This window comes from Ovis aries, chromosome 2 (genome assembly GCF_016772045.2).
Source record: "Ovis aries strain OAR_USU_Benz2616 breed Rambouillet chromosome 2, ARS-UI_Ramb_v3.0, whole genome shotgun sequence".
Classification (NCBI taxonomy): Eukaryota; Metazoa; Chordata; class Mammalia; order Artiodactyla; family Bovidae; genus Ovis; species Ovis aries.
Genome location: NC_056055.1, coordinates 49,351,177 through 49,372,177, shown reverse-complemented (window position 1 = coordinate 49,372,177; position 21,001 = coordinate 49,351,177). Strand labels below are relative to the sequence as shown.

At 44.8% G+C, this 21,001-nt stretch overlaps 1 protein-coding gene across 2 annotated transcripts in view; it reads right to left on the bottom strand.

Annotated features, from left to right (window-relative positions):
- The window catches only part of GABBR2 (gamma-aminobutyric acid type B receptor subunit 2), a 370,102-nt gene that overhangs the window by 125,336 nt on the left and 223,765 nt on the right, over positions 1–21,001 (bottom strand). For both annotated transcript variants that reach the window (XM_027964399.3, XM_042243210.1), the window contains exon 7: positions 10,540–10,776. In XM_027964399.3, coding sequence (XP_027820200.1) covers positions 10,540–10,776 — 237 coding nt within the window. The remainder of the gene's footprint in view (positions 1–10,539; positions 10,777–21,001) is intronic.

Here is a 21,001-nt window from a genome sequence, read left to right as displayed (position 1 = left end):
TTGACTGTAAGGACCTGATTTCCCAATAAGGTCACATTCTGAGGTTCTTCTCATTAGAGTTCAACACATGGATTTTTGCTGCTGCTGTTCAGTTGCTAAGTTGTGTCCAACCCTTTATGACCCCCGTGGACTGCAGTACACTATGCTTCCCTGTCCTTCACTGTCTCCCAGAGTTTACTCAAACTGAGGTCCATTGAGTCAGTGATACCATCCAACCATCTCATTTTCTGTTGCCCTCTTCTCCTCTGGCCCTCACTCTTTCCCAGCGTCAGGGTCTTTTCCAAAGAGCCAGCTCTTTGCATCAGGTGGCCAAAATATTGGAGATTCAGCTTCAGCATCAGTCCTTCCAATGAATATTCAAGGTTGATTTCCTGTAGGATTGACTGGTTTGATATCCTTGCTGTCCAAGGGACTCTCAAGCGTCTTCTCCAGCACTATAGTTTGAAAGCATCAATTCTTCACACTCAGCCTTGTTTGTGAGAGTGGTCCAACTCTCACATCCATACACGACTACTGGGAAAACCATAGGTTTGACTATACGGATCTTTGTCAGCAAAGTGATGTTTCTGCTTTTTAATACACTGTCTAGGTTTGTCATAGCTCTTCTTCCAAGCTCATAACAGGGGTTATTATAAGAACGAAGTGAGATACTACATTTAAGGGCCTAGCAGATTACCAAGCATATAGTGAGCACTCAGCACTGTTAGCCATTTCTCTCATCGTGACATCAGTTATTACAACAATGTTAGTACAACCACCATGTCACTGAACCTTCCCTTAGTCTGTTTCTTGCAGGGACCTGAACCGAATCTGTACATAGGGCTTCTGCTGAAGTTCTCATAAGATGGTACACTCCCCCACACTGCTTCTCACAAGGAAACAAGCTATTTTTGCCCTGACTTCAGGAAGTCAAACCTTCAAGCTTTGGAAGGCTAGGCATCAATTCAAACAAATTGCTAAACCACATTATTTTGATCTTTCAAATTTAGCTGACAGCAGAAGGAGTAGGTTTCTTCCCTGTGCTGTACATTATCTGCAGTCATTTGTAATTGTGTTTAAATAAACGGGGGGAGAGCAGCCAAGCAGCACCCCAGAACAGACCTGAAGACACTTGCATTTAGAATCAGAAGCCCTGGGATGTGGATCTGAGAGAGGCTCACTAGCAATGCACCGTGGGACCCAAGCATAGCTACTTTGCCTTGCTGAGCTACAATTTCCTAATTCATTCTGTCAGCAAACGTGTTTCATAGAGTAAGAGCCAGTATTACACAGGGATACAGAGAGGTTTACAGGCCCCAGTGCCAGGTAGGGGCTCAGAGGCTCACTGTCCAATGGGAAGGGGCAGATGGACACACAAATAACCCAGTGCAGAGTGGGGACCTCAATACCCTCTCCTATTAACATGGGGAGAGTGGTTCCTGCTCTCCCTCCCGAGCATCTACTATGGTTGTTTGGACAGTGAGTTCCTTGCAGGGCAAGCCTTTTATCTTACTCTTCCTGCCTGGCCCAGGCCTGGCTGATAGGGTGCACTGGGAATGCTAGTTGAGTTAATAGAACACCTAAATGGTTAAGAACATGGGCTTCTGAGTCAGCCAGACTGGTCAGCTTTGAATGCAGTGACACTGGCTATTTGTAAGATGCTCAGTAAATCATTTATCTTTGCTCAGCCTGCTCAGCCCTTTTTTTTTTTTTTAAATAATGGTATGGTTGCTAAGTAGCTAAATCATTCACTCATTTAATAGATATTTAGTAGGCATCTACTATGTCCTAGGTACCCAGTTCTAAGTCTCAGAGATATGGCAGAAAATGAAACAGACAATGAATAAGAAAACAAGAGTGCACATGAAGTCAGCTAACTATTGCGAAGAACGAAAGGGATGGGACTGCAATTTTGAATCGGGTGTCAGGGACGCACGTGCGGACGTGTGGACAAAGATGTGACATCAGTTAGAGAGGCAGGTGCAGCTCACTGGGAGGAGCACTCCCGGCACTGGGAATTACACATCCCCTGCTGGTGGCTGTCTTAAACATCACATTCAGTAACATGTGTACAGTGCTCAGGATGCTGCCTGGGAGGCAGGAGGAGCTCATTAATTGAGAGCTATTATTAGCATGATGTTAATAAGTGTAATTGTATTGAGGAAAGAAGGAGACAGAGACTATAAATGTACCCTGTGCACAGGGCAGTCACATCAAGGATTATTGTTATAGTTGTTGTTTATTACTAGCAATTAATTACCTCCAGGAAATGCTCCTGACAGTCTGAAGTTACAGAGGGCCCAAGAGCCACTCCCTCCCTCCTCAGGCTCTGGGATTTGAGTCCTAGTGAAATGCTGATGGGGAAGACTCGGGAAGGGGTAAAGGCTGGGTTTCTCTCCCGCCTCAAAGAGGAAACAGTGAGAGTCCTTCATGCCCATCCCCACACATACATGTGTCAGGGAGATTTCCACAACCTGGGTGAAACAGTGACACCAGATGTCACAGCAGTAATTTGGGAATCACTATCAGCAGATTCAAGAACTATAGACCCTGTTAATACTTCTGTTGTCAGTTCTGATTATTTATTGGATAGCAAAAGTCTTTAGTTTATAGGAGCCTGGAAGGCAGCAGAGTAGGAGAGTGTGACTGAATTTCTCAATCGTGTGTGGATTCAATCCCAAGAAGTTAACTCAAGGTTACCAGTGTTTACTGAGCTTCCTTCAGGTGTAAGCAAAGTACTGTGGGGACCAGAGGGGTGAAAATGGTGGCTACCACAAATCTGGCAGCTGCTAATTCATTGGAAAATATGAATACGGCTTTCCCACAGGCAGACTGCAAGAGGCAGGGATAGGAGCGGGATGCAACGGACTATAAGGGAGAGGAGTCTGGAACTGGCTACCTGGTGTGGGGGAGGTGATGGGAGAGGCTTGGTGCTAAACTTCATGCACAGTTAACAAGTAGCTTACAGTAAAAATTCCCTCTTTAAAATGTTTAAATTTCCCACAGAGACACCTAGATGTCTCAGATTGAGTCCCCTGGAAGTAAGTACAGCCTAGGACAGGGAATCATGTGCAAAGGATACATTAAACATGTGTTCTCGGGAGACACCTGTAAGGGAGAGAGGAAGAGGGAAGAGGCCAAGCTCTGTGGGACGTGTTTCCAAGTGAGGCAAGTCTCAGCCTGATCCTCCAGGGAGCCCCTGGAGGTGAAAAGCGCTGGTGTTGCCATCACACCAGCCAGTCATCACTGCAGGCTGCTGGGGCGAGGGGTGTGAGTCCCAGGCACCTCTAGACTAGGAGGTTTCCATCCATGGGGGACACTGGCAGGCGCGCCTGCATAGCTGGGGAAGGGGCAAATCTCACCTAGCTCCTAAAAGGGCGGGGATCTGGCTGGGGCACCAATAGCACCTGCTGCTGTTAGTTTTTGTGTATGATACTGAGTGATAATTCCTGGGGCTGTGGGACCCTAAGTGGCATGGAGCTCGACTAAAGGCAGGAACAAAGGGAGGACTGTGAGCAGATGTCTTCCACCTTTAAGGTGACTATCAAATCCCTAGAGGGAATGGTGGCAGCAGGTAGAGAACTCAAAAGTATTCCTACAACCTTAACACAAGTTCACAGATTTGCTGAGAGAATTAAATGAGATAATATATGTGAAACAGACTGGCACTTAGTAGAGAGACAAAGATGGTTAGACTTGGTTCTGAATATTCCTTGGTTTAGACCTGCATAAACTGGGCTTTAAAAAAAATCATCATAATAGCATGGGAATAATAATAATAGTAATGATGATGATACTACTGGGTACTAAACACCATTGTTATTTCTCATATTAACCCTATGAAGTAGGTTATATTTCCCTACAAAGATGAGGAAACTGAGGCACAGATAGGTAAGCAATTTTCCTGAGGTCACACAGTTCTAAGAGCTGGACTGAACTGCGGCCTCCTTTTGCCTGACTCTTCAAATCTTCATTTCCTGTTACAGTTCATCACTGCCATGCCCTGGGAGATGGTGCATTTTATGTGAGTTTGAGGGTAGGCTGCTTAGCCAGGGAATAAAGGGAGAGAGATTAGGTTCCCGAACCAGCTCCCATTTTAAGTTTGTGTATACTGCAATTTCAGTGGAACTCCTTGGGTCTGGATGGGGTGGAGACAAGTGGGGTGCAGACGAAGTTCTGGAAGGGTTTGCTGTTGATCCTGGGCAACAGCCAAGAAACACTCATGAAAGGGAGACCTGAGAACGGAAAACCCTGAGTGGCGTCGGGAACTAGCACAAGGTCACTGGGACAAGTCCCATTTTCTGGGACACGCAGTTGGCACATCACACTCGGACCATGGCAGAGTTTCTGACAAGCTCTCCAGTGACTGCTTCGAGGATAAAATCGAAACAGGTGGAATCAGGAAAGTCCAGGGGATGGAGTCATGACTGGTTGAATGACCAGCCCCCAAAGGGGTCAAATCCTAAGTTGGTAGGGTTTTCTCTACTTCTGGGTGGAGTTCCTAGTACTCTAGTTCTTGTCTCACTCAAATTCAGCCTAAAAAAAACACAAAAACTATAGGCAAAATGATGACATCAAATATAAGGCACAAATGGGTGGCTGGTGGGAAGCTTCTGTATTGGAGAATAAAACCAGGACCCCAAAGATCAGAGAGGCAGGAGAGATAGGCGGACTTGAACAATATGAAGTTTAATTCATTTGTGTGTGTGTGTGTGTGTGTGTATGTAGTGTAAAGTTTCCTGTTTGATAAAAATTATCAACCGTACAACTTCAGGGTCACGGCATGGCCAGGCAACAGTGGGAATGAAATAAATGAGGCTTTAGTCAACAGTGTGTCATTTTCCTGGGACAAGGAGCTGGTTAGCTTCCTCTAACGACCTGGTTCCAAGAACTTAGTGATTGGGATCCCAGCCAAACTGAGCTTACTCTAGGATGTCCTCTTTTCAGGCAAAATATTGACTGGGGATGGGGTCAATATTTGAGTCTTAGTAGAGATAATTTTTTAAAAATCTCCCATAAAAACTTGAAGTTTAAGGGGCACACTGGTGAAGGCTGGATTCCCATTCTTCAGCAACAAACACAAACAGATCAATGAACTCTGCAAACTGCCACCTGCTGTCTTCGTAACCTTCTTGGCGAGATCAATTAGTGATAATAGCCATCAGAGGTGACTGCTTGAACTTAAGGCGGCAGGCCTCTCCCGAGATGTTAAATTGAGATGTCGAGGCCTGCAGCTGTTTGAGAGAGGCTGGGCGAAGGATGAAGATTGGGTCTATTATTATATCTGAAGGAACTCATGGGTCACCCTCTTTGCAGCTGTGATCACTTCTATATGAGGTCCACCCATAGGGAGTGAGGAGGTGATCACAGGAAATAGTTTAGAAAGAATGGGCCCTCTTCTCATGGTCAAAAATATTCCCAAGAGCCCCTTTCAATTTCTCCATGCCCAAGTGCTCTTGTAAGCCTCACAGCCCTGACCCAAGCCTGGGGTAAAGGCTCTCAGTGACTTCCTGGAGAAACTGGTGCACACGATAGGATAGAATGAGATTCTATGAATTTAGCCTTTGTCATAGGCACCACGAAATAAATATGGGGTCGTTTCAAAAGACAAGCCAGAAGAAACATTCACTAAAGGAGGGATACTGCTGGTTAGAGCCCTGGTATCTTGGTCTGACACACCCAAAGGATGTGTCCATTTTGAGGGCTGGAACATCATCCATTTTGGGGAAAGAAACTGGAAACTGGGAGGAGTTAAAACGTGATCACCCCCCCAAATTTTAAGCTTTGGTTTTTTTACCTGGAAACTCAGCACACATTCCCAAGTAGCCTTTGAAAGGTTATGGATTTTAGCCTGTTGATGAATTCAATGTCTCTTTGGTAGAAAAGCCTTCTTGGAGGAGTCTATTAAACCACAGTGTATGGCCTGAGTGCTAGGGAGGAGGGAACCTGGCATCGCACCCTCACTCTCCAGGGCATGGCGCAGGGAGAGCTCGCAACACAGGCACCTTGTGGTTACCCACGCACGGAGTTTTGCTTACTGAACTGTGGGAAAACCCAGCACAGCTTCCTGGTTTTTCCTCTCATAAGCAGAATGGAGTCCCTGCTCCAAGGGTCTGGGCTGACCTTGGACAGTGACTGGCAATTGTTACCTACCATCTCTCTACCACTGGGTAGGGAACCCACGGATCACATCATTCTTCTTTGTGCTCCCAGCTCCTAGCACCCAGCACAGGATCTGCTAAGGAGCAAATGAATGGAGGAACAAATACACCATCTGACAGAGCCCCAAGCAATTCTCAACGACGACGCTATTTGAGACTTACCAGGGCTACTTGTTTGGAGAAGGCAATGGCAACCCACTCCAGTACTCATGCCTGGAAAATCCCATGGACGGAGGAGCCTGGTGGGCTGCAGTCCATGGGGTCGCTAAGAGTCGGACACGACTGAGCGACTTCACTTTCATTTTTCACTTTCATGCATTGGAGAAGGAAATGGCAACCCACTCCAGTGTTCTTGCCTGGAGAATCCCAGGGATGGGGGAGCCTGGTGGGCTGCCGTCTATGGGGTCACACAGAGTCGGACACGACTGAAGCAACTTAGCAGCAGCAGGACTACTTGTTAATAATGGGAATTTTCTGGCGCTACTGCAAAGCCACTGAATCAGAAGTTCTGAGGCAGGGCTAGGACATTTGCATTTTTAACGAAGTTCCCTGGGAGATTCCCACATGTATATAGTTTAGGAATCCTTGCCCTAGAGGAACTCTGCTGATTGGGATTCTCAGAATGCTCTGGGCTTTTGAGACCTAAGAGCCAGTTCGAGCCTGAGTTTTATCAAGTGTTTGTTAGGAGAAGGGTTTCCAGGTGAGAGAGCATTCTGAGATTTGCAGACCAGAGAAAGGTAACGACAGGGCCAGAAACTGAAACTGTGGGCTCAGGGAATCAGAGGTAGCAGGCGCCCTAGACCATCAGTGTGCAGTTGGGGACACAGGCCCTATTCTCCAGTGTTCTCAGAGGAAGGTGGCTGCGAGGAGAGCTCTTAAGAAAATTAAAGAGACTAGGGCCCCAGACTAAGCCAGAGACCCGACCTGAGATGCCCGAAGAAATCTCTTTAACACACCAACTGGCAGCCACAGGCCTGGCTCCCAGGCGAGAACGCATACTGAATCAATTGAAATTGAGTCACGGATATAATTAATTTAATGTGTTTAAACGATTTTCCGTATAGTAAACATGCTGAATGAGGGTGACCCAGAATAAAGTGTCTGCCTGAGAATGGAAAAGTGGATACCATGTGTGCTGTATAATGAAAACCCTTCAGCAAATAGAAAATGCTTCAATTTATTTCTACCTCCTGTTCCCTTCCTTTCCAACTTTTTATTTATGTCTGAACTTGGCCTTCTGCGGTCTCCTTGGACCACAGGGACACTTTTTATTTTGTCAGAAATCGGTCTTTTGTCTCGAGCCCAGTGACAAGCACATATTAATATGTGACGAAGGGGAGGAGGAAGGGGGAAAAAAAACCTGAAGACCTGTTTCACTATTGCAATCTTTTTCTCAACTAATGGACGATTTGTATAAAGAGGAGAGAGATAGCACCTGTGTGGTGACGGCAGGCCCATCTGAGCTACTGTCCTGCCTTGATCGAACCTTCTTTCTGTGTGACTTCGAAACTCCCCATCTGTACCTCAGATACTCATCTGCAACCCAAGGGGGTTGAATTTGAGGATCTCTAAGATAGCTTTCAGTCCTGACACTCGCTGAATCATGAGTCACAAATGAAACCAGGCACAAATATGCATCAAGGAATGTCCCATCAAAAAGAAACTCATCTTCAAGCTGTGCAAAGTCTTTCAGGCAGCCTCATCTAATTGCGCATCAAGTAGGGATCATGTATTATTTGGCAGCATTTAGGAGTAGTTATAAATGATCTCCACCTAAGCTACATCAGGCATCTAGACAAAATGCTGTATTTCAGGATTAGGAGAGGCTTCCTAGATTCTGTAGCTCTCTATCCAGCCCTTCAACTTGGGATACTACAAATTCATTCTCTTAAATGGGAAACAAAGTGTGACAAGATGGCCTGAAAAAGTGGACCCATACTTTGAGACAGCTTTGCCACAGTGCTACTAGTGGGACCCCTGGTGAATTCCACCCTTCTCTAAGGCTCGTCTGTGAATTTGTTCCATGGACAGAAAGGACTTCTGAGGCGTTTGGTGCTCTGTGGAGCCTTTCTGAGGGGGAGGTCTCAGGAGAGGTGAGGTGGGATGTGGAGGGGCTGATCTGGAAGGGCTCTGGGCTCTTCTTCCATTCACCTGAGAATCTCCTCTTTAATTTATATTACACACCAGGAACCACATACAATCTGATAACAAGAAGTTCTGAGGATTAAAAAAAAGAACTTTTTGAAACCACTGGGCTGAGGAAAGCTGTTAAAAGTTTTCAGTCTGCCTCCAGTATGCACCGCAGACATGACATTTACCGATAACTAACATGAGCCTTCACTTCCGAGCTGTGGGAGCAGATGTCCAGGTCTCAGGTCAAGAGGGGCTCTATTTAGGAATTTGGAACTCTCCTTCTTTTTAGCAAACCTCAATGCTCCCCAATACCCAGAGCAGTGGTTCTAAATTCTACTGTGCATTAGGGGGTCTGGTAAACCACAGTTGGCTGTGCCCCAACCCTGAGATTCTGATCCAATGGGTCTGGGGTTAGGCTCAAGAATTTGCATTTCTAACCAGCTCCCAGGAGATATTGGTGCTGGTCAAGGCACACTTGGAAAATCGTTGGCCTGTAAGATAAGGCCAGCCTCCTTAGCTTTCCCTACAAAGCTGTGTCTCAGCTCACCTTCCCAGCCTCACCACCCTCTCTTTCAATATTCCCAACAAAGTACATGCACCTCACCACACTCCATCCAGCTGGACCGCCAGGCCCTGTCTGCAGGTCTAAGGCACAACCCAAAAGATTCCACTTCCAAAGTCTTCCATGACTTCTTCATCAAAGGTCACAGAAATTCCCCCAGGCTCACACAGTCTCTCCCATGGTGCTGAGCACTTTCAACCTCTTAATGTCATTTGAGTCCAGGTCTCACCCCTGCATCTGGACCACAGACATCAGGACAAGGAGTCCATCTTACCTTGGAGTTCACACCATAGTCTACACTGCACAAGTCCTGGCCTGTCAGACTGACAACCCAAGCCTGAGCGCATGCGCAAAGGAACATGACCATATAAGAAATAGCCCAGTCAGCTCATCTTATATACGCCCAAGACAGACGGACTCTCTAAATGCCTTTTTAAATTAGAACAACGGGCAACACTTTGGCCATTTCAAACCACTCTTTAGGCAAATTTCCCTAGTTTTCTGGGAGCACAGTCCTTGACAAATACATCATCATGAGACATAAATGACTACCACTTATGTTCATGACCAGAAGGTCATGTGATGCAGCTTTTAAGAGCTAGCTGCTGCTGCTGCTGCTGCTAAGTCGCTTCAGTCGTGTCCGACTCTGTGCGACCCCATAGACGGCAGCCCACCAGGCTCCCCCGTCCCTGGGATTCTCCAGGCAAGAACACTGGAGTGGGTTGCCATTTCCTTCTCCAATGCATGAAAGTGAAAAGTGAAAGTGAAGTCGCTCAGTCGTGTCGGACTCTTCGCGACCCCATGGACTGCAGCCTACCAGGCTCCTCCATCCATGGGATTTTCCAGGCAAGAGTACTGGAGTGGGGTGCCATTGCCTTCTCTGTTTAAGAGCTAGACCCAGGTTCAAATCCTAACTCTACCTCTAATTAGCTGTGGTACTTAAATATTCCAAGCTCCAGGCTCCTCAGCTTTATTGGGGGTGGTAAGAGCACCCACTTCCCAGGGATGGCACACAGATGCAGTGAGACAATTATTAACTACAACAACCACTAGCATTCCTCCGTGTCTACATGTGCCTAGCACTGGGCATACATCATCAAGCTAATCTACATAAATGCTTAGCACACATCTAGCACATCATAAAGCATTCAAGAAATAGTGATTCTCATCATCGCCAATTTTCCTGACTTCTGTCCAAGACAGCCATTATCATTCCCATTTTCCAGCTATTTCAAGAATCTTAAAACCCAGAACAAGTAGCTTGCTCAACCAACTACTAGGGCAGTTTTTAATTTGTAACAGCTAATGTTTATGACCGCCTTGCCAGGTAGGTATTATTTCCATTTGGGGGCTGAAAAAACTCTGTAGTCTGAAGACCATAACTTGAAAGTGAATGCCCAGGATTTGAACCTGACTCTGGATGACTCACCCCGACCCCACCGCCTGGTGGATTCCACCTGCTCTGTGTCAATTCACTATGGCCTTTATAATCCACAAGTTATAGACAGGCAGTTTCCCAGCACATCAGAGAGCATTACTGGCCATGCCTGTTTCAGCAGCCTTGCAATCACAGAGCCCACAGGAAGTTATTTCAACAAGCGAGAAAATGAAGCATATATCAGAGGGCCTGTAACACAGTGCCTTTTGTCCTGTATGTCACCAAAGGGCACTAAGGAAAGCAGAGCCCGGGGGCCTGGGACTGACCGTGACCCCGAAGAAGTTGGTCTCGTTCATGGCATTGAGGATGATCTTGCCCAGCGTGTGGTCCGTGTAGTTGAAGTCCTGGATCCGCTGGTGCCGGCTGCTGGCATGCAGCGTCTCCATAGCCCTCTGGAGCGTCTTGGCGATGACCCAGATGCCGTCGTAGGCATACCCGTGGAACTTGCTGGGTCCTACTCCCGACCGCTTATTGTTGTACTCTCTCTCATACTGCTGTGGCGTCTGGAAAATAAGGAGACCAGGGACACCAAGTTATAGCCAGCCAGGACACAAAGCATATGGTGCTGAGAGCTGACACTCCCCAGTGCTTACCATGAGCCAGGCACAGTGCTAGGCTCTTAATGTGCACTATCGCATCTAACCCCCCACAACAACCTTGTACACTGGGGCTATTATTGTCCCCATTTACAGATGAGAAGATTGACTCAGGAAAGCTAACTTTCCTAGGACCAAGTGAGTGGCAGGGCTGGTATCTGAACCCTGGCTGTCTGCCAAGACCAGTGGCAGGAAAAATGCATCCTGAGCAGGCCTCCTCCTGACATTAGCTGGGCCTGGAGCTACAGTTAACAGTGGAGGCCCATACACCATATGTCTAAATACTAAGTTATAGACAACAAACAGAATGTTGAATAAAATATTTTCTATCTTTTTGTCATAATGGGTTAAAGGAAGGTAAATAAACCTTCCTAACAAGCTGGAAGGCCAGGTTTGAATTCAGAAGTCTGAAACCCCTCAGAGCTTCAGTCTGGACACAGAAACACAGGGGAAGCTAACCTTGCTCCGGGGCCCACCCCCTTCTCTTCCCACTTGACTCCATCCCACAGACCAGTCAAGCCAGTCCACCCTCTTCTAGCATAAGTAGTCCCATGACCACGCAGAGGCTCAGTCCTCCCTGAAGAGGCTCCTTGGATCCTGGATGTGGCTCCAGGCATTTGGGCAGGGAATTCATGGTATGGCCCAGGATTGGGAGGGGTGTAGGCTCCGGGTGGGCAGGTCCCTGTGGCCTTGTGGATTTTGAACCCCGTGGAACTTGAGTGAGGTCCTCTTAGAGCATGGGGCCCCGGGCAGATTCTAGTTGTCCAGTTGTAAGGTCCCTTCTGATCTCTACATCGTGCTCTTCCCTTTCATCTTCCAGAACATAGCAGAGTCTGCGAATAACTTCACATTAAAAATTTTTTTTCTCCCATTGAGCTAGATTTCATAAAATAATTTCATTGGTAATATTAACATTCTGATTGAGGCCACAAAGTAATGAAACTGCCTTTTTATGCTAGTCCCTGAGGCTTATAGATCCAAATGAATGCCGCTCCAGGGGAACCCATTACCCTCAGCTCTTCATGGGCCTTTTCTCAAATCACTTCTGAACTCCTCTGCCAGAAATGTCATCAGAGCCCATGGCTTAGTCTTTGGATAAACCCTCCTTGGGGACAAGTCGAACATAGAAACCAGAACTCATTGTCAGTTTATACGAGAAAAGGCCCCATAGAGACGGTCACACATGCCGTCTCAATCTGCAGCAGGAGACACAGAGAGGTCTAGAGACTTGGCCAAGGTCACACAGCATGAGTTTGTGTGTGTCTCTGTGTGTATAGCTAGACTGGTCTCATTTTATCTTTGCTGCTTCTCACATGTTTGAATTTTGAAGTCGTAACTGTCTTTTGAAAACCACCCCAAGTTGTTTGGGGCCAGTTCTGGTATCGGAGCAGTGAAGCTGAGCCATTGAAGACCGGGTTACTCCGAGGCTGGATGTCAAGTCTCTCGCTCTTGGCTCAAGGCATTAGCAGAGCCTGGGTACAACCAAGCCCCTCCAAATGTGGAATCTGCAGCCAGACAACCAAATGAGGAATCTGCCTGACCAAATGTGAATGGTATCCCAGCAAGAAATCCACCACCTTTAAAAAAAAACAAACCAAAAACATTTTGGCTCCTATTGGATAGCTCAGGTTTTATCTATTTATCTATTTCCTTTGGAAATGCATCATGTCCAGCCATCACTGTTCTGTTCATCAGTCAACATACCCGGCAGAAGTTCTTCAATTCCAAGAGTTCTTCAAGGAGATAACACCGTCTCCAGCCCAGCCCCAGCCCAGCCCAGCTCCTCAAGCCCCTTCTCATAGGTAATTGCACCCCTCCACCTGGAGGCTGGCTCTCCACAGGCATCCTTTGTCTGCTCACTTCTTATCAGGGAGCATGAGATAGTCTATTATGAGGCTTCCTCTCTTCCCTGAACCTGTTGGGTCTCCTTCACTCACACCAAATTTGTTTGCACTTGGGGCTGTTACACTAGATGCCTCCTCTGCCAGGAAGCTTCTGCCCCAGCTCTTGCCTGATATTCTCGGCACACAAACGTCAACATGTGTCGTTTCTCAGGGATGCTTCCCTGACCCACCCTTTCCACAACCTCTTCCTGCCAGGCAATCTCTATCCACTTGTTTTATCTTCTTTATTGCAGTTTTTACTTCCTGCAATGCATCTACCCAAAGAATTAAGCTCCAAGGGGTCAAGGGTGTTATCTTGATCACAGAACCCAAAACAATGCCCACAGAGACCCTTTCTAAGCATCAGTTTCTCCATCTGAAAAGTGAAGAGGTTGGACCAGGTGATCTAGAATCCTCCTCCTGGTGAGTGATCCAGGCAGGGGTCTGGCACAGTGGTAAAACACAGGATTTGAAAGCAGGCTTACCTGCCCTCCAGTTCTAGCTCAGTGGTTTGGTAACATGACCTGGGGCTGGGGTCCTGTCTCCTACAGGTCTCTGCATCCTCCCATCTAGGTGGCTTTGACAGTTTCATGAGATGAAGAGTGCACAGCATCAGTCCTGTGTCCAGGATGTGTTGGTGCCCCAAGAACTCCAGTCACTGCTAGTAATAGTACAGGTGGTTGTTCACCTGGCCACCTGGAACAACTGCGCACCCAGGATGTTCTAAAGACCCAAGACTTCACTTGTGCCGATAGGGGATAACAGCCCTCCAGTGTGTGAATGGCCTACTTTTACTTCCTTAGCTAATTTCCAGTTATTGGACATTGAGGCTTTTTTCTAATTTTTCCCAATTACAGGATTGCAAAAAAAGCATCCTTGAATCTAAATTTTCTGAACACACACTGATAATTATTTTTTCAGAAGAAATTCCCAGATATATAATTGCTGAGGCAAAAGGTATAAAAACCTTAAATGCTATTCACACATCTAAAAGGCCAAATTATCCTCTCCAAACATGAAAAGCTAAAATTCCACTCTATATGAAAGTGCCCATTTCCTTGCATCCTGGACCACAATAGGCATTTCATTCTTTCTTTCTTTCTTTCTTTTTTAAGCTGCTCAGCATGCAGGATCTTGGTTCTCCAACCAGGGATCAAACCTGTGCCCCTGCAGTGGAAGTACAGAGTCTAACCACTGGGCCACCAGGGAAGTCCCTCAATTTTAAAAATCATTGTCAGTTTCTCAAGTTAAGAAAAAAAATGTACATCTCTTTTCATTTTAATGTGCATTTCTCTGGTTAACTATTAAGAGCGATCTCTTTGCACATATAGATGGGCAACTTTCACTTCTGAGGTGTGTTTCCTCTTTATATCATATTGGTATGGTGAGAGTCACAACTTTTAATGCTTTGTTTCAACATATCCTTGTTATTTTTCTATTTGGCTATATTTTTCTTGATTTTAAAATGTAATTTGGGGGAATTCCTTGGCAGTCCAGGGGTTGGGATTTCACTGCAGAGGGCCTGGATTCAATCCCTGCTCGGGGAACTGAAATCCTACAAGATGCGTGGCGTGGCCCATAAAAAAAAAGAAAAAGAAAAAATAAAAAAGAAATTTGGGTATATTTCAGGCTATTGATTCAGCTATTGGCTATTTTTAAAGTATCAAAAATTTACCTGAATGTCTATTATCTAATTAATTGCTTAAGCATCAAAGGAATGAGGCCTCTTGAACTCTTCTCTCCAAGACTTTGCCTCTCCGAAGCTTTTTCTGATGCAGGCAAAGGCATCCAAGGGCTGGGGTCTCTTTGAGTCCTGTTTGTTCAACCTAATGAGTACATTCAGATGATGTTTCAAGACTTCTTCTCTATCCAGGACATGCCACTGGGGTATCCTTGAAGGTTTCTATGACATTCTTAAAGTTGTTGCGGGTGAGGGGAGTCAGACCTTCATCGAACACAGTATTACCTTACCAGGAGGTAAATAAGTGTAGTTTTTAAACTTCTTTGATATAGTTTATTGGCAATATTTCCATGTGTGTAGATAAGAGAGGGGATCAAGATCTGGCTGTTTATTCAATTTGACACTGGGGCCAACACAAGCCCCTATATATTTTTTAGGTGTACCTCTTATAAATCCCTATCTTTTTCTATCTCATAAAACTGTTCATCAACCAGGGAAAAGGAGGTTGGAGAACACTGGCAATGTGCCTGTTTACCTCACTTCTGTGGATAAAGTCCTTGGAGTGGGACTCCCGGGTAGCTTAGCCCTGAAAGGTGACCTCATTCTCACTGTCTTTGCAGGCACCACGCTGAAGTCATTGCTGCCACACTATGTCCGGGCCCATTCATCACTGTTCCCCGGTGAAGCCGGCGCCGATCTCCCTCGGGCACAACAATGACAGCAGGAAGAGACGCTCTCACAATTGTCTGGGAAAAGCTAACAGTTGTTCTTAAAGCAGGTCTCTGATTATTTAGGGCAGAAGAATTTCTTCCGCTGTAAAGCAGACACTGAAAACTGATTGATTACTCACGCTCTGAGGTCAAGCTTATCTTGAGAGGCTAAAAGTTTCTGAGAAAACAAGTTTTATATGAAGAGTCCCAATTACTGACAGGTTGTGCCCCACATATTTTTGAGAGGCAGTTGTTGGAACGTGGAACATCTTTTCATACAGAAATTATGTTATAAATAGTGGTTAGGTTCCCAGGCTAGCCCACACAAGTTTGCTATCCCACACTGTGACTAAACGTTACGGGCCTGCCATTCCAACAGAACCAAGCTGAGTCCTGCTTCTTGGGAGAGGGAGGTCTCATGGACAGAAGAGAGGAGAAGGGGGAAACATCTTCTATATCTCCAACTGCCACCCCCCAACCCCGCAGAGCGGCAAAACCAGCAGAGTTTCTCTCCAGCACCCTTTGCGGGATGTTGCAACCAGAGTCTCCTTTGGAAGGTACACTAGGGCATGGTCTACGGGCTCTTTTACTCTAGCTCGTAGGTCACCCAAGGAGCCTGTTGAGAATGCAGGGCCCTACATTTTGTTTTATTGTGTCTGTGGGATAACTTGGACAACTGTATTTTAAAAGATCTTTTAAGACTTCAAGAATACATAAATTGGTTAACATTGATTATGTCCCTATTACAATCTGATTATTGGATTTTCTCAATAGCAGCTTCCAGGTGTTTTCTGAGCCCTTTCTCAGACTCTTTCAGTGTGGGAAAGTCACTGTGTCTTCAGGGAGAGCCTTCCACTTAAGGAATGCTTGACGTCTAGGAGATCAGTCTTCCAGATACAGAGTTTATACCTATCTCCCTGTAGCTTGCTATGTCTTTCTGTGGAGCTGCAAAGAACATGTCTGCTTCCTCTTATCCATAGCATATTCCAAAGAGCTGAAGTCAGTGACACGCTTACCCTGTCCTCAATGTGCTATATTCTTCACCTTTTAAGCAAAACAGTCTCAGTTCAGACATCCACTCTATGACGAAAGAGGTTATATGAGACTAAAGCTCCCATGAAGAACATTAAGGAAAGCAGAATAAAATATAAATATGGCTATCCAAAGGTACCAGAAAGTGACCAGGACATCTAGGACTTGAAGAACCAAGATCCTGGAGGGAAAAGAAATGTTTTGAGAAGAGTCCAACATTCTTTGCTGCTTCCCCTGGAGGCATTTGTTGATCTGCAAGTGGGAAGGCCAGTTGTAGGAACAGAAAACAGTGGATCAGTGTTTTCATCAGTCCCTCAGAGATGGGAAGACAGAAAACTATAGTTCAGGGTTATCAGGGTGGCAAGGCTTATAGGGCCAAGGTCTCAGAGGAAGAGGAACCACAGGATACCAGTACGCACACTGACATCTGCACCTGTGATATTTGGTGATAACTAAGCTGCATAAGGAGGATGGCATGGCAGACTACCCCAGTATTCTTGCCTGGAGAATACCCATGGACGGAGGAGTCTGGCGGGCTACAGTCCACGGTCACAAAGAGTCGGATATGCTTGAGTGACTAAGCACAGCACAAGCTGCATAAAACAAGGAGGATGAGACGCCAAGTGAAAAGTGCTGGTAAGGGGATAAGAACACAAGCAGGTATGTTTAAAGTCTCAGGACATTAGGAACAAAAGTTGGAATCCAGGGCCAGTAAATATCCCAGGATTTTAGTCTAGAATGTTAAAGGACAGATAGGAATAAAGTCAGACCAAAATAGACCAGATATTATGAAAACTAAAGCCAAGCCTGGAATCATCTCAGCTCTTGACTGGATAAAGTGAACTGCCCCTATTATGTTTGTTCAAAGTGAAAAATCTTCTCTGAAGAAAGATAATGCCACCTGTAGCTTCTTTCATTTTTCATATCGAATTCAATTAATTAAACTTACTAGGTATACTAGGTAATAGGATCAAATCTTAAAAAAAAAAGGAAAGAAAGAAGGAAGAAAGGAAAGAAGAAAAATAGGCAACAAAGCAGATCTACAGGTGGTTCATATCTTGAATTTATTAGTCCTGGACTTTAATGTAGCAGGTTTATATGTTCAAGAAAATAGACAAAAGATACAGAATATCACCGGAAAACAGGGAGCAAAGAAAGAAAAAAAATAATAAAATTAAAATTCTAAAAATTTTAAAATATTAATACAACAAATGAAACTAAGAACTCAATAGATGGATGAAACAGTATATTAGACACAGCAGAAAGTAGGTTAGTGAACTGAAGAAATGTTAGTAGTAAATATTCAGCCTGAGGCACAGGGAGGGAAAAAGGACAGAAAGTAAGCAATAAACATAAGAGATATATGGAATGTGTTGAAAATGTATAGCACATGTATGACTGGTGTCCTAAATTTGAGAAAAGGTTAAAAAGGTAAAAGCAGTGTTTAAGGGATATTTTCCTAGAATTTCCCCAATACATATCAATCCACTGATTCATGAAGCTCCATTATGCTTAAACTCCAACCAAGATAAAACCAAACAAAACCGTACTTCAGCACAGCATATAAAACTGCTGAAGAGTCAAGCAAAGATAAAATCTTAAAAGCAGTTAGAGAAACAAAAAAAGGATGCCTTATCTTCAAAAGAGCAACAATTAGTCTGGTGGCTGATTTAACAGAAACAAGGGATGCCAGAAGACAATGAAATGACCTCTGAAAGTGCTAAAAGAACATAACAGACCACCTAGAATTCTACACCTAGTTAATATATCTCTCAATATTGAAGGTGAAAGAAAATTTTAGACAATCAGAAACTGAGAGAATGTGTCTCTAGCAAAACCAAAAAAAAAATCTTCTTTCTTTAAAAGAAAGACCAAGAGAAGTTCTATAGGTAGAAAGAAAATGATCATAAACAGAATGGAAATGAAGGGAGGAATGAGAAGTAATGAAAAGTATAAATATATGAGTAGATCTAAATGAAACATGACATCAGTTTCAAGGACATCCAAGAAAATCTTCTCGAAGAACAAAGATGAGGGACTTAACATTACCAGGCATCAGGTCTTAAAAAACTTCAATTATTAAGGCAGTGTGGTATTGGTTAAAGGATAGGCAGATAGACCAGTGGAAGAGAACAGAAAGTCCAGAAATAGATCTCCACACACTGAAGCTAAGCCATTTCAGTCGTGCCTGACTCTGCGACACCATGCCCTGCAGGCTGCCAGGCACCTCTGTCCATGGAATTCTCCGGGCAAGAATACTGGACTGGGCAGCCACTCCCTTCTCCACGGGATCTTCCTGACCCAGGGATGGAACCTGGTTCTCCTGCATTGCAGACAGATTCTTTACTGTCTGAACCACTAGGGAAGCCCCAAGAATACTGGAGTGGGTAGCCATTCCCTTCTCCAGGGGGATCTTCCCAAACCAGGGATCAAACCCAGGTCTCCCACATTGCAGGCAAATTCTCTACTGTCTGAGTCACCAGAGAAGCCCACCTCTGATGTTACATAAAATCAGTTTCACGTGATTTCTATATCTAAAAGTGAAAGGTAAAACAAACTTCTCAAAGACAAGATAGAAAAATATCTTCATGAGCTTGGGTGGGCAAAGTTGCTTAAATAAGACACACATGATGTAAGTAATAAATATAACTGTCTAAGAATTCATACCCAGAATACAAAAAGAACTTTTACAAATCAGTGAGAAACATGCAGAGAATCCAAGTAGAAAAATGGGCAAAAGACTTGAATAGTCAGTTTATAAAAGAGAATATCAAAATGGCCAATAACGATGTGAAAAGATCAACAACTTCATTACTTATCAAAGAAATGCAAATTAAAATAAAAATGAGATGCCACTACTCACCCACTAGATTGGCTAAAATTGAAAAGCTAACAATGCCAAAAGTTGGTGAGTGTGTGAACCAAATGAAACTCACAATCTCTGCCAGTGGGTGTGTAAATTGGTACAACCACGTTAGAAATCTGCTTGGCAGTGTCTATTATAGCTGAGCATATGCCTTCTCTATGACTCAGAAATTCCAACCCTAAGGATGCACCCAATAGTACTGTGCACATATACTTACTAAAATACATCAAATGCCTTTCAATAAATCAAATAAAAAGCATGCAAAAGTTCCACACACAAGATTTCTGAGAGAAATTGAATGGATGGAAAGACTCTATATTACAAAGATATCAGTTTTTCCTAAGTCTATACCATCAGTAGAATTCCAACAACAAACCAGAAAAGGTTTGTGCATATAAATTGGCTCATTACTCCTTTCTCCTGACCTCAAGGCTGCTGCACTGAGGAAGGAAGAGAACTACAGTTTGTTGAGCACCCATTGTGTGCTTGGCACTTAGCAAGCTATTTTCCTCTGTATTACTTCATGTAATCTTTCTAAATCTGTAAAAGACATATTACTCCAGCATAATCAGAAACAATTTGAGAAAGGCCAAATGGCTTGCCCAATGTCACTGTATCACTGTTGTTTAGGTTCAGTTATATAATCTAACAGACAAAAATTATCGGTGACTTAAATGAAATAGTTTATTTCTCTCTCAAGTAAAAGTTGTCCATGGGTAGGTGGTGCAGGGCTTCTACGGCAACTCCACAGTATAACCAGAGACTGAGGCTCTTATCTTTATGCCCCGCTATCCTAAAGTTTCCTTCTCAAGGTCACCTCTTGACAAAATCGCTGCTATAACTCCAGCCATCTCATCCATATTTCAACCAATGCAGAGGAGAAGAAAGAAGAAGGGTAAGCTCTCATCTTAAAGCAGACTTTTAGAAGTCTTGTATAATACTTCTACTTAAATCTCACTGGTTAGACTTAGAATCCTGGCTCTATCTAGCTACATGGGAGGCTGGGAAATGTATATTTTCAGAGGAGTGGCAACATACCCAGTTAAAAATCAGAGTTATGCTACTGAAGAGGAAGAAGGGCTATGGATGTTGTATGGACAACTATCTGCCACACCACACCATTCCTCCTAAGCCCATGTTCCTTTGCCACACCGCCCATCTCCCAGGGACGTGAATATCTAAGGAAGCAGCCGGTAACAGGAGCTTTGTGGGGAAGGCGGGGGCAGAGGCAGCAGCATCATAAAGCTTGACTCCCTGGGGAGCATCTCTACTTTTCCATAGCACCTTCTCATCCTCCTCTCTAGAGCCCAGAGCTTCCTAAAAGCCCCAGGTTCTTTGTTATGGAGCTCCCATGGCAGTGACAAAGAGATGCGTGCAGCTTTCCCCAGGTCATTGCTCTAATTTGAGGACTCATTAGATTTCTGTTTCCTTTCGTTCTGCTGTGTTGGATAAACAGTCGTGGGTGGTCACAGAAGTTTCTTCTGGAAAACATTACAGAAGTCTTCCAAAGAAAGAGCCTGTGCCTTTGGTGGAGGGTTGGGGCCACTTCTGAGGTTCCCACTGATTCCAGCGTTCTGTGAACACTTCCATCTGGTGCCTTGGCCCAACTCTGTGTATCTCAGCAGGAGAATGGTAACAAGGAAGAATGTCCTTATTGGAGAGGCTAAGCCATCACTGGAATTTTATACCAAAATTATAAATACTCACAGTGGAAACAATCCCAATGGGACACTGAAAAGTGAAAGCTGACACTGGAAATCACCAATGTCAACAGAGTCACTTTAGGGGAATAGAGTGGTGATGGGGAACTTTAACAAGGAGAAAGAGACATGAGAGCCAAAGCAAGTATCCAGAGGCTGTTTACGAGAGGTTCTGGAAAACTGAGCTCTGAATGTGCTCGGGGAAGCCCGAAGGTCCGCACTTGTCCCGTCGCTGGCAATTCCAACTGGCAGGGACTGAT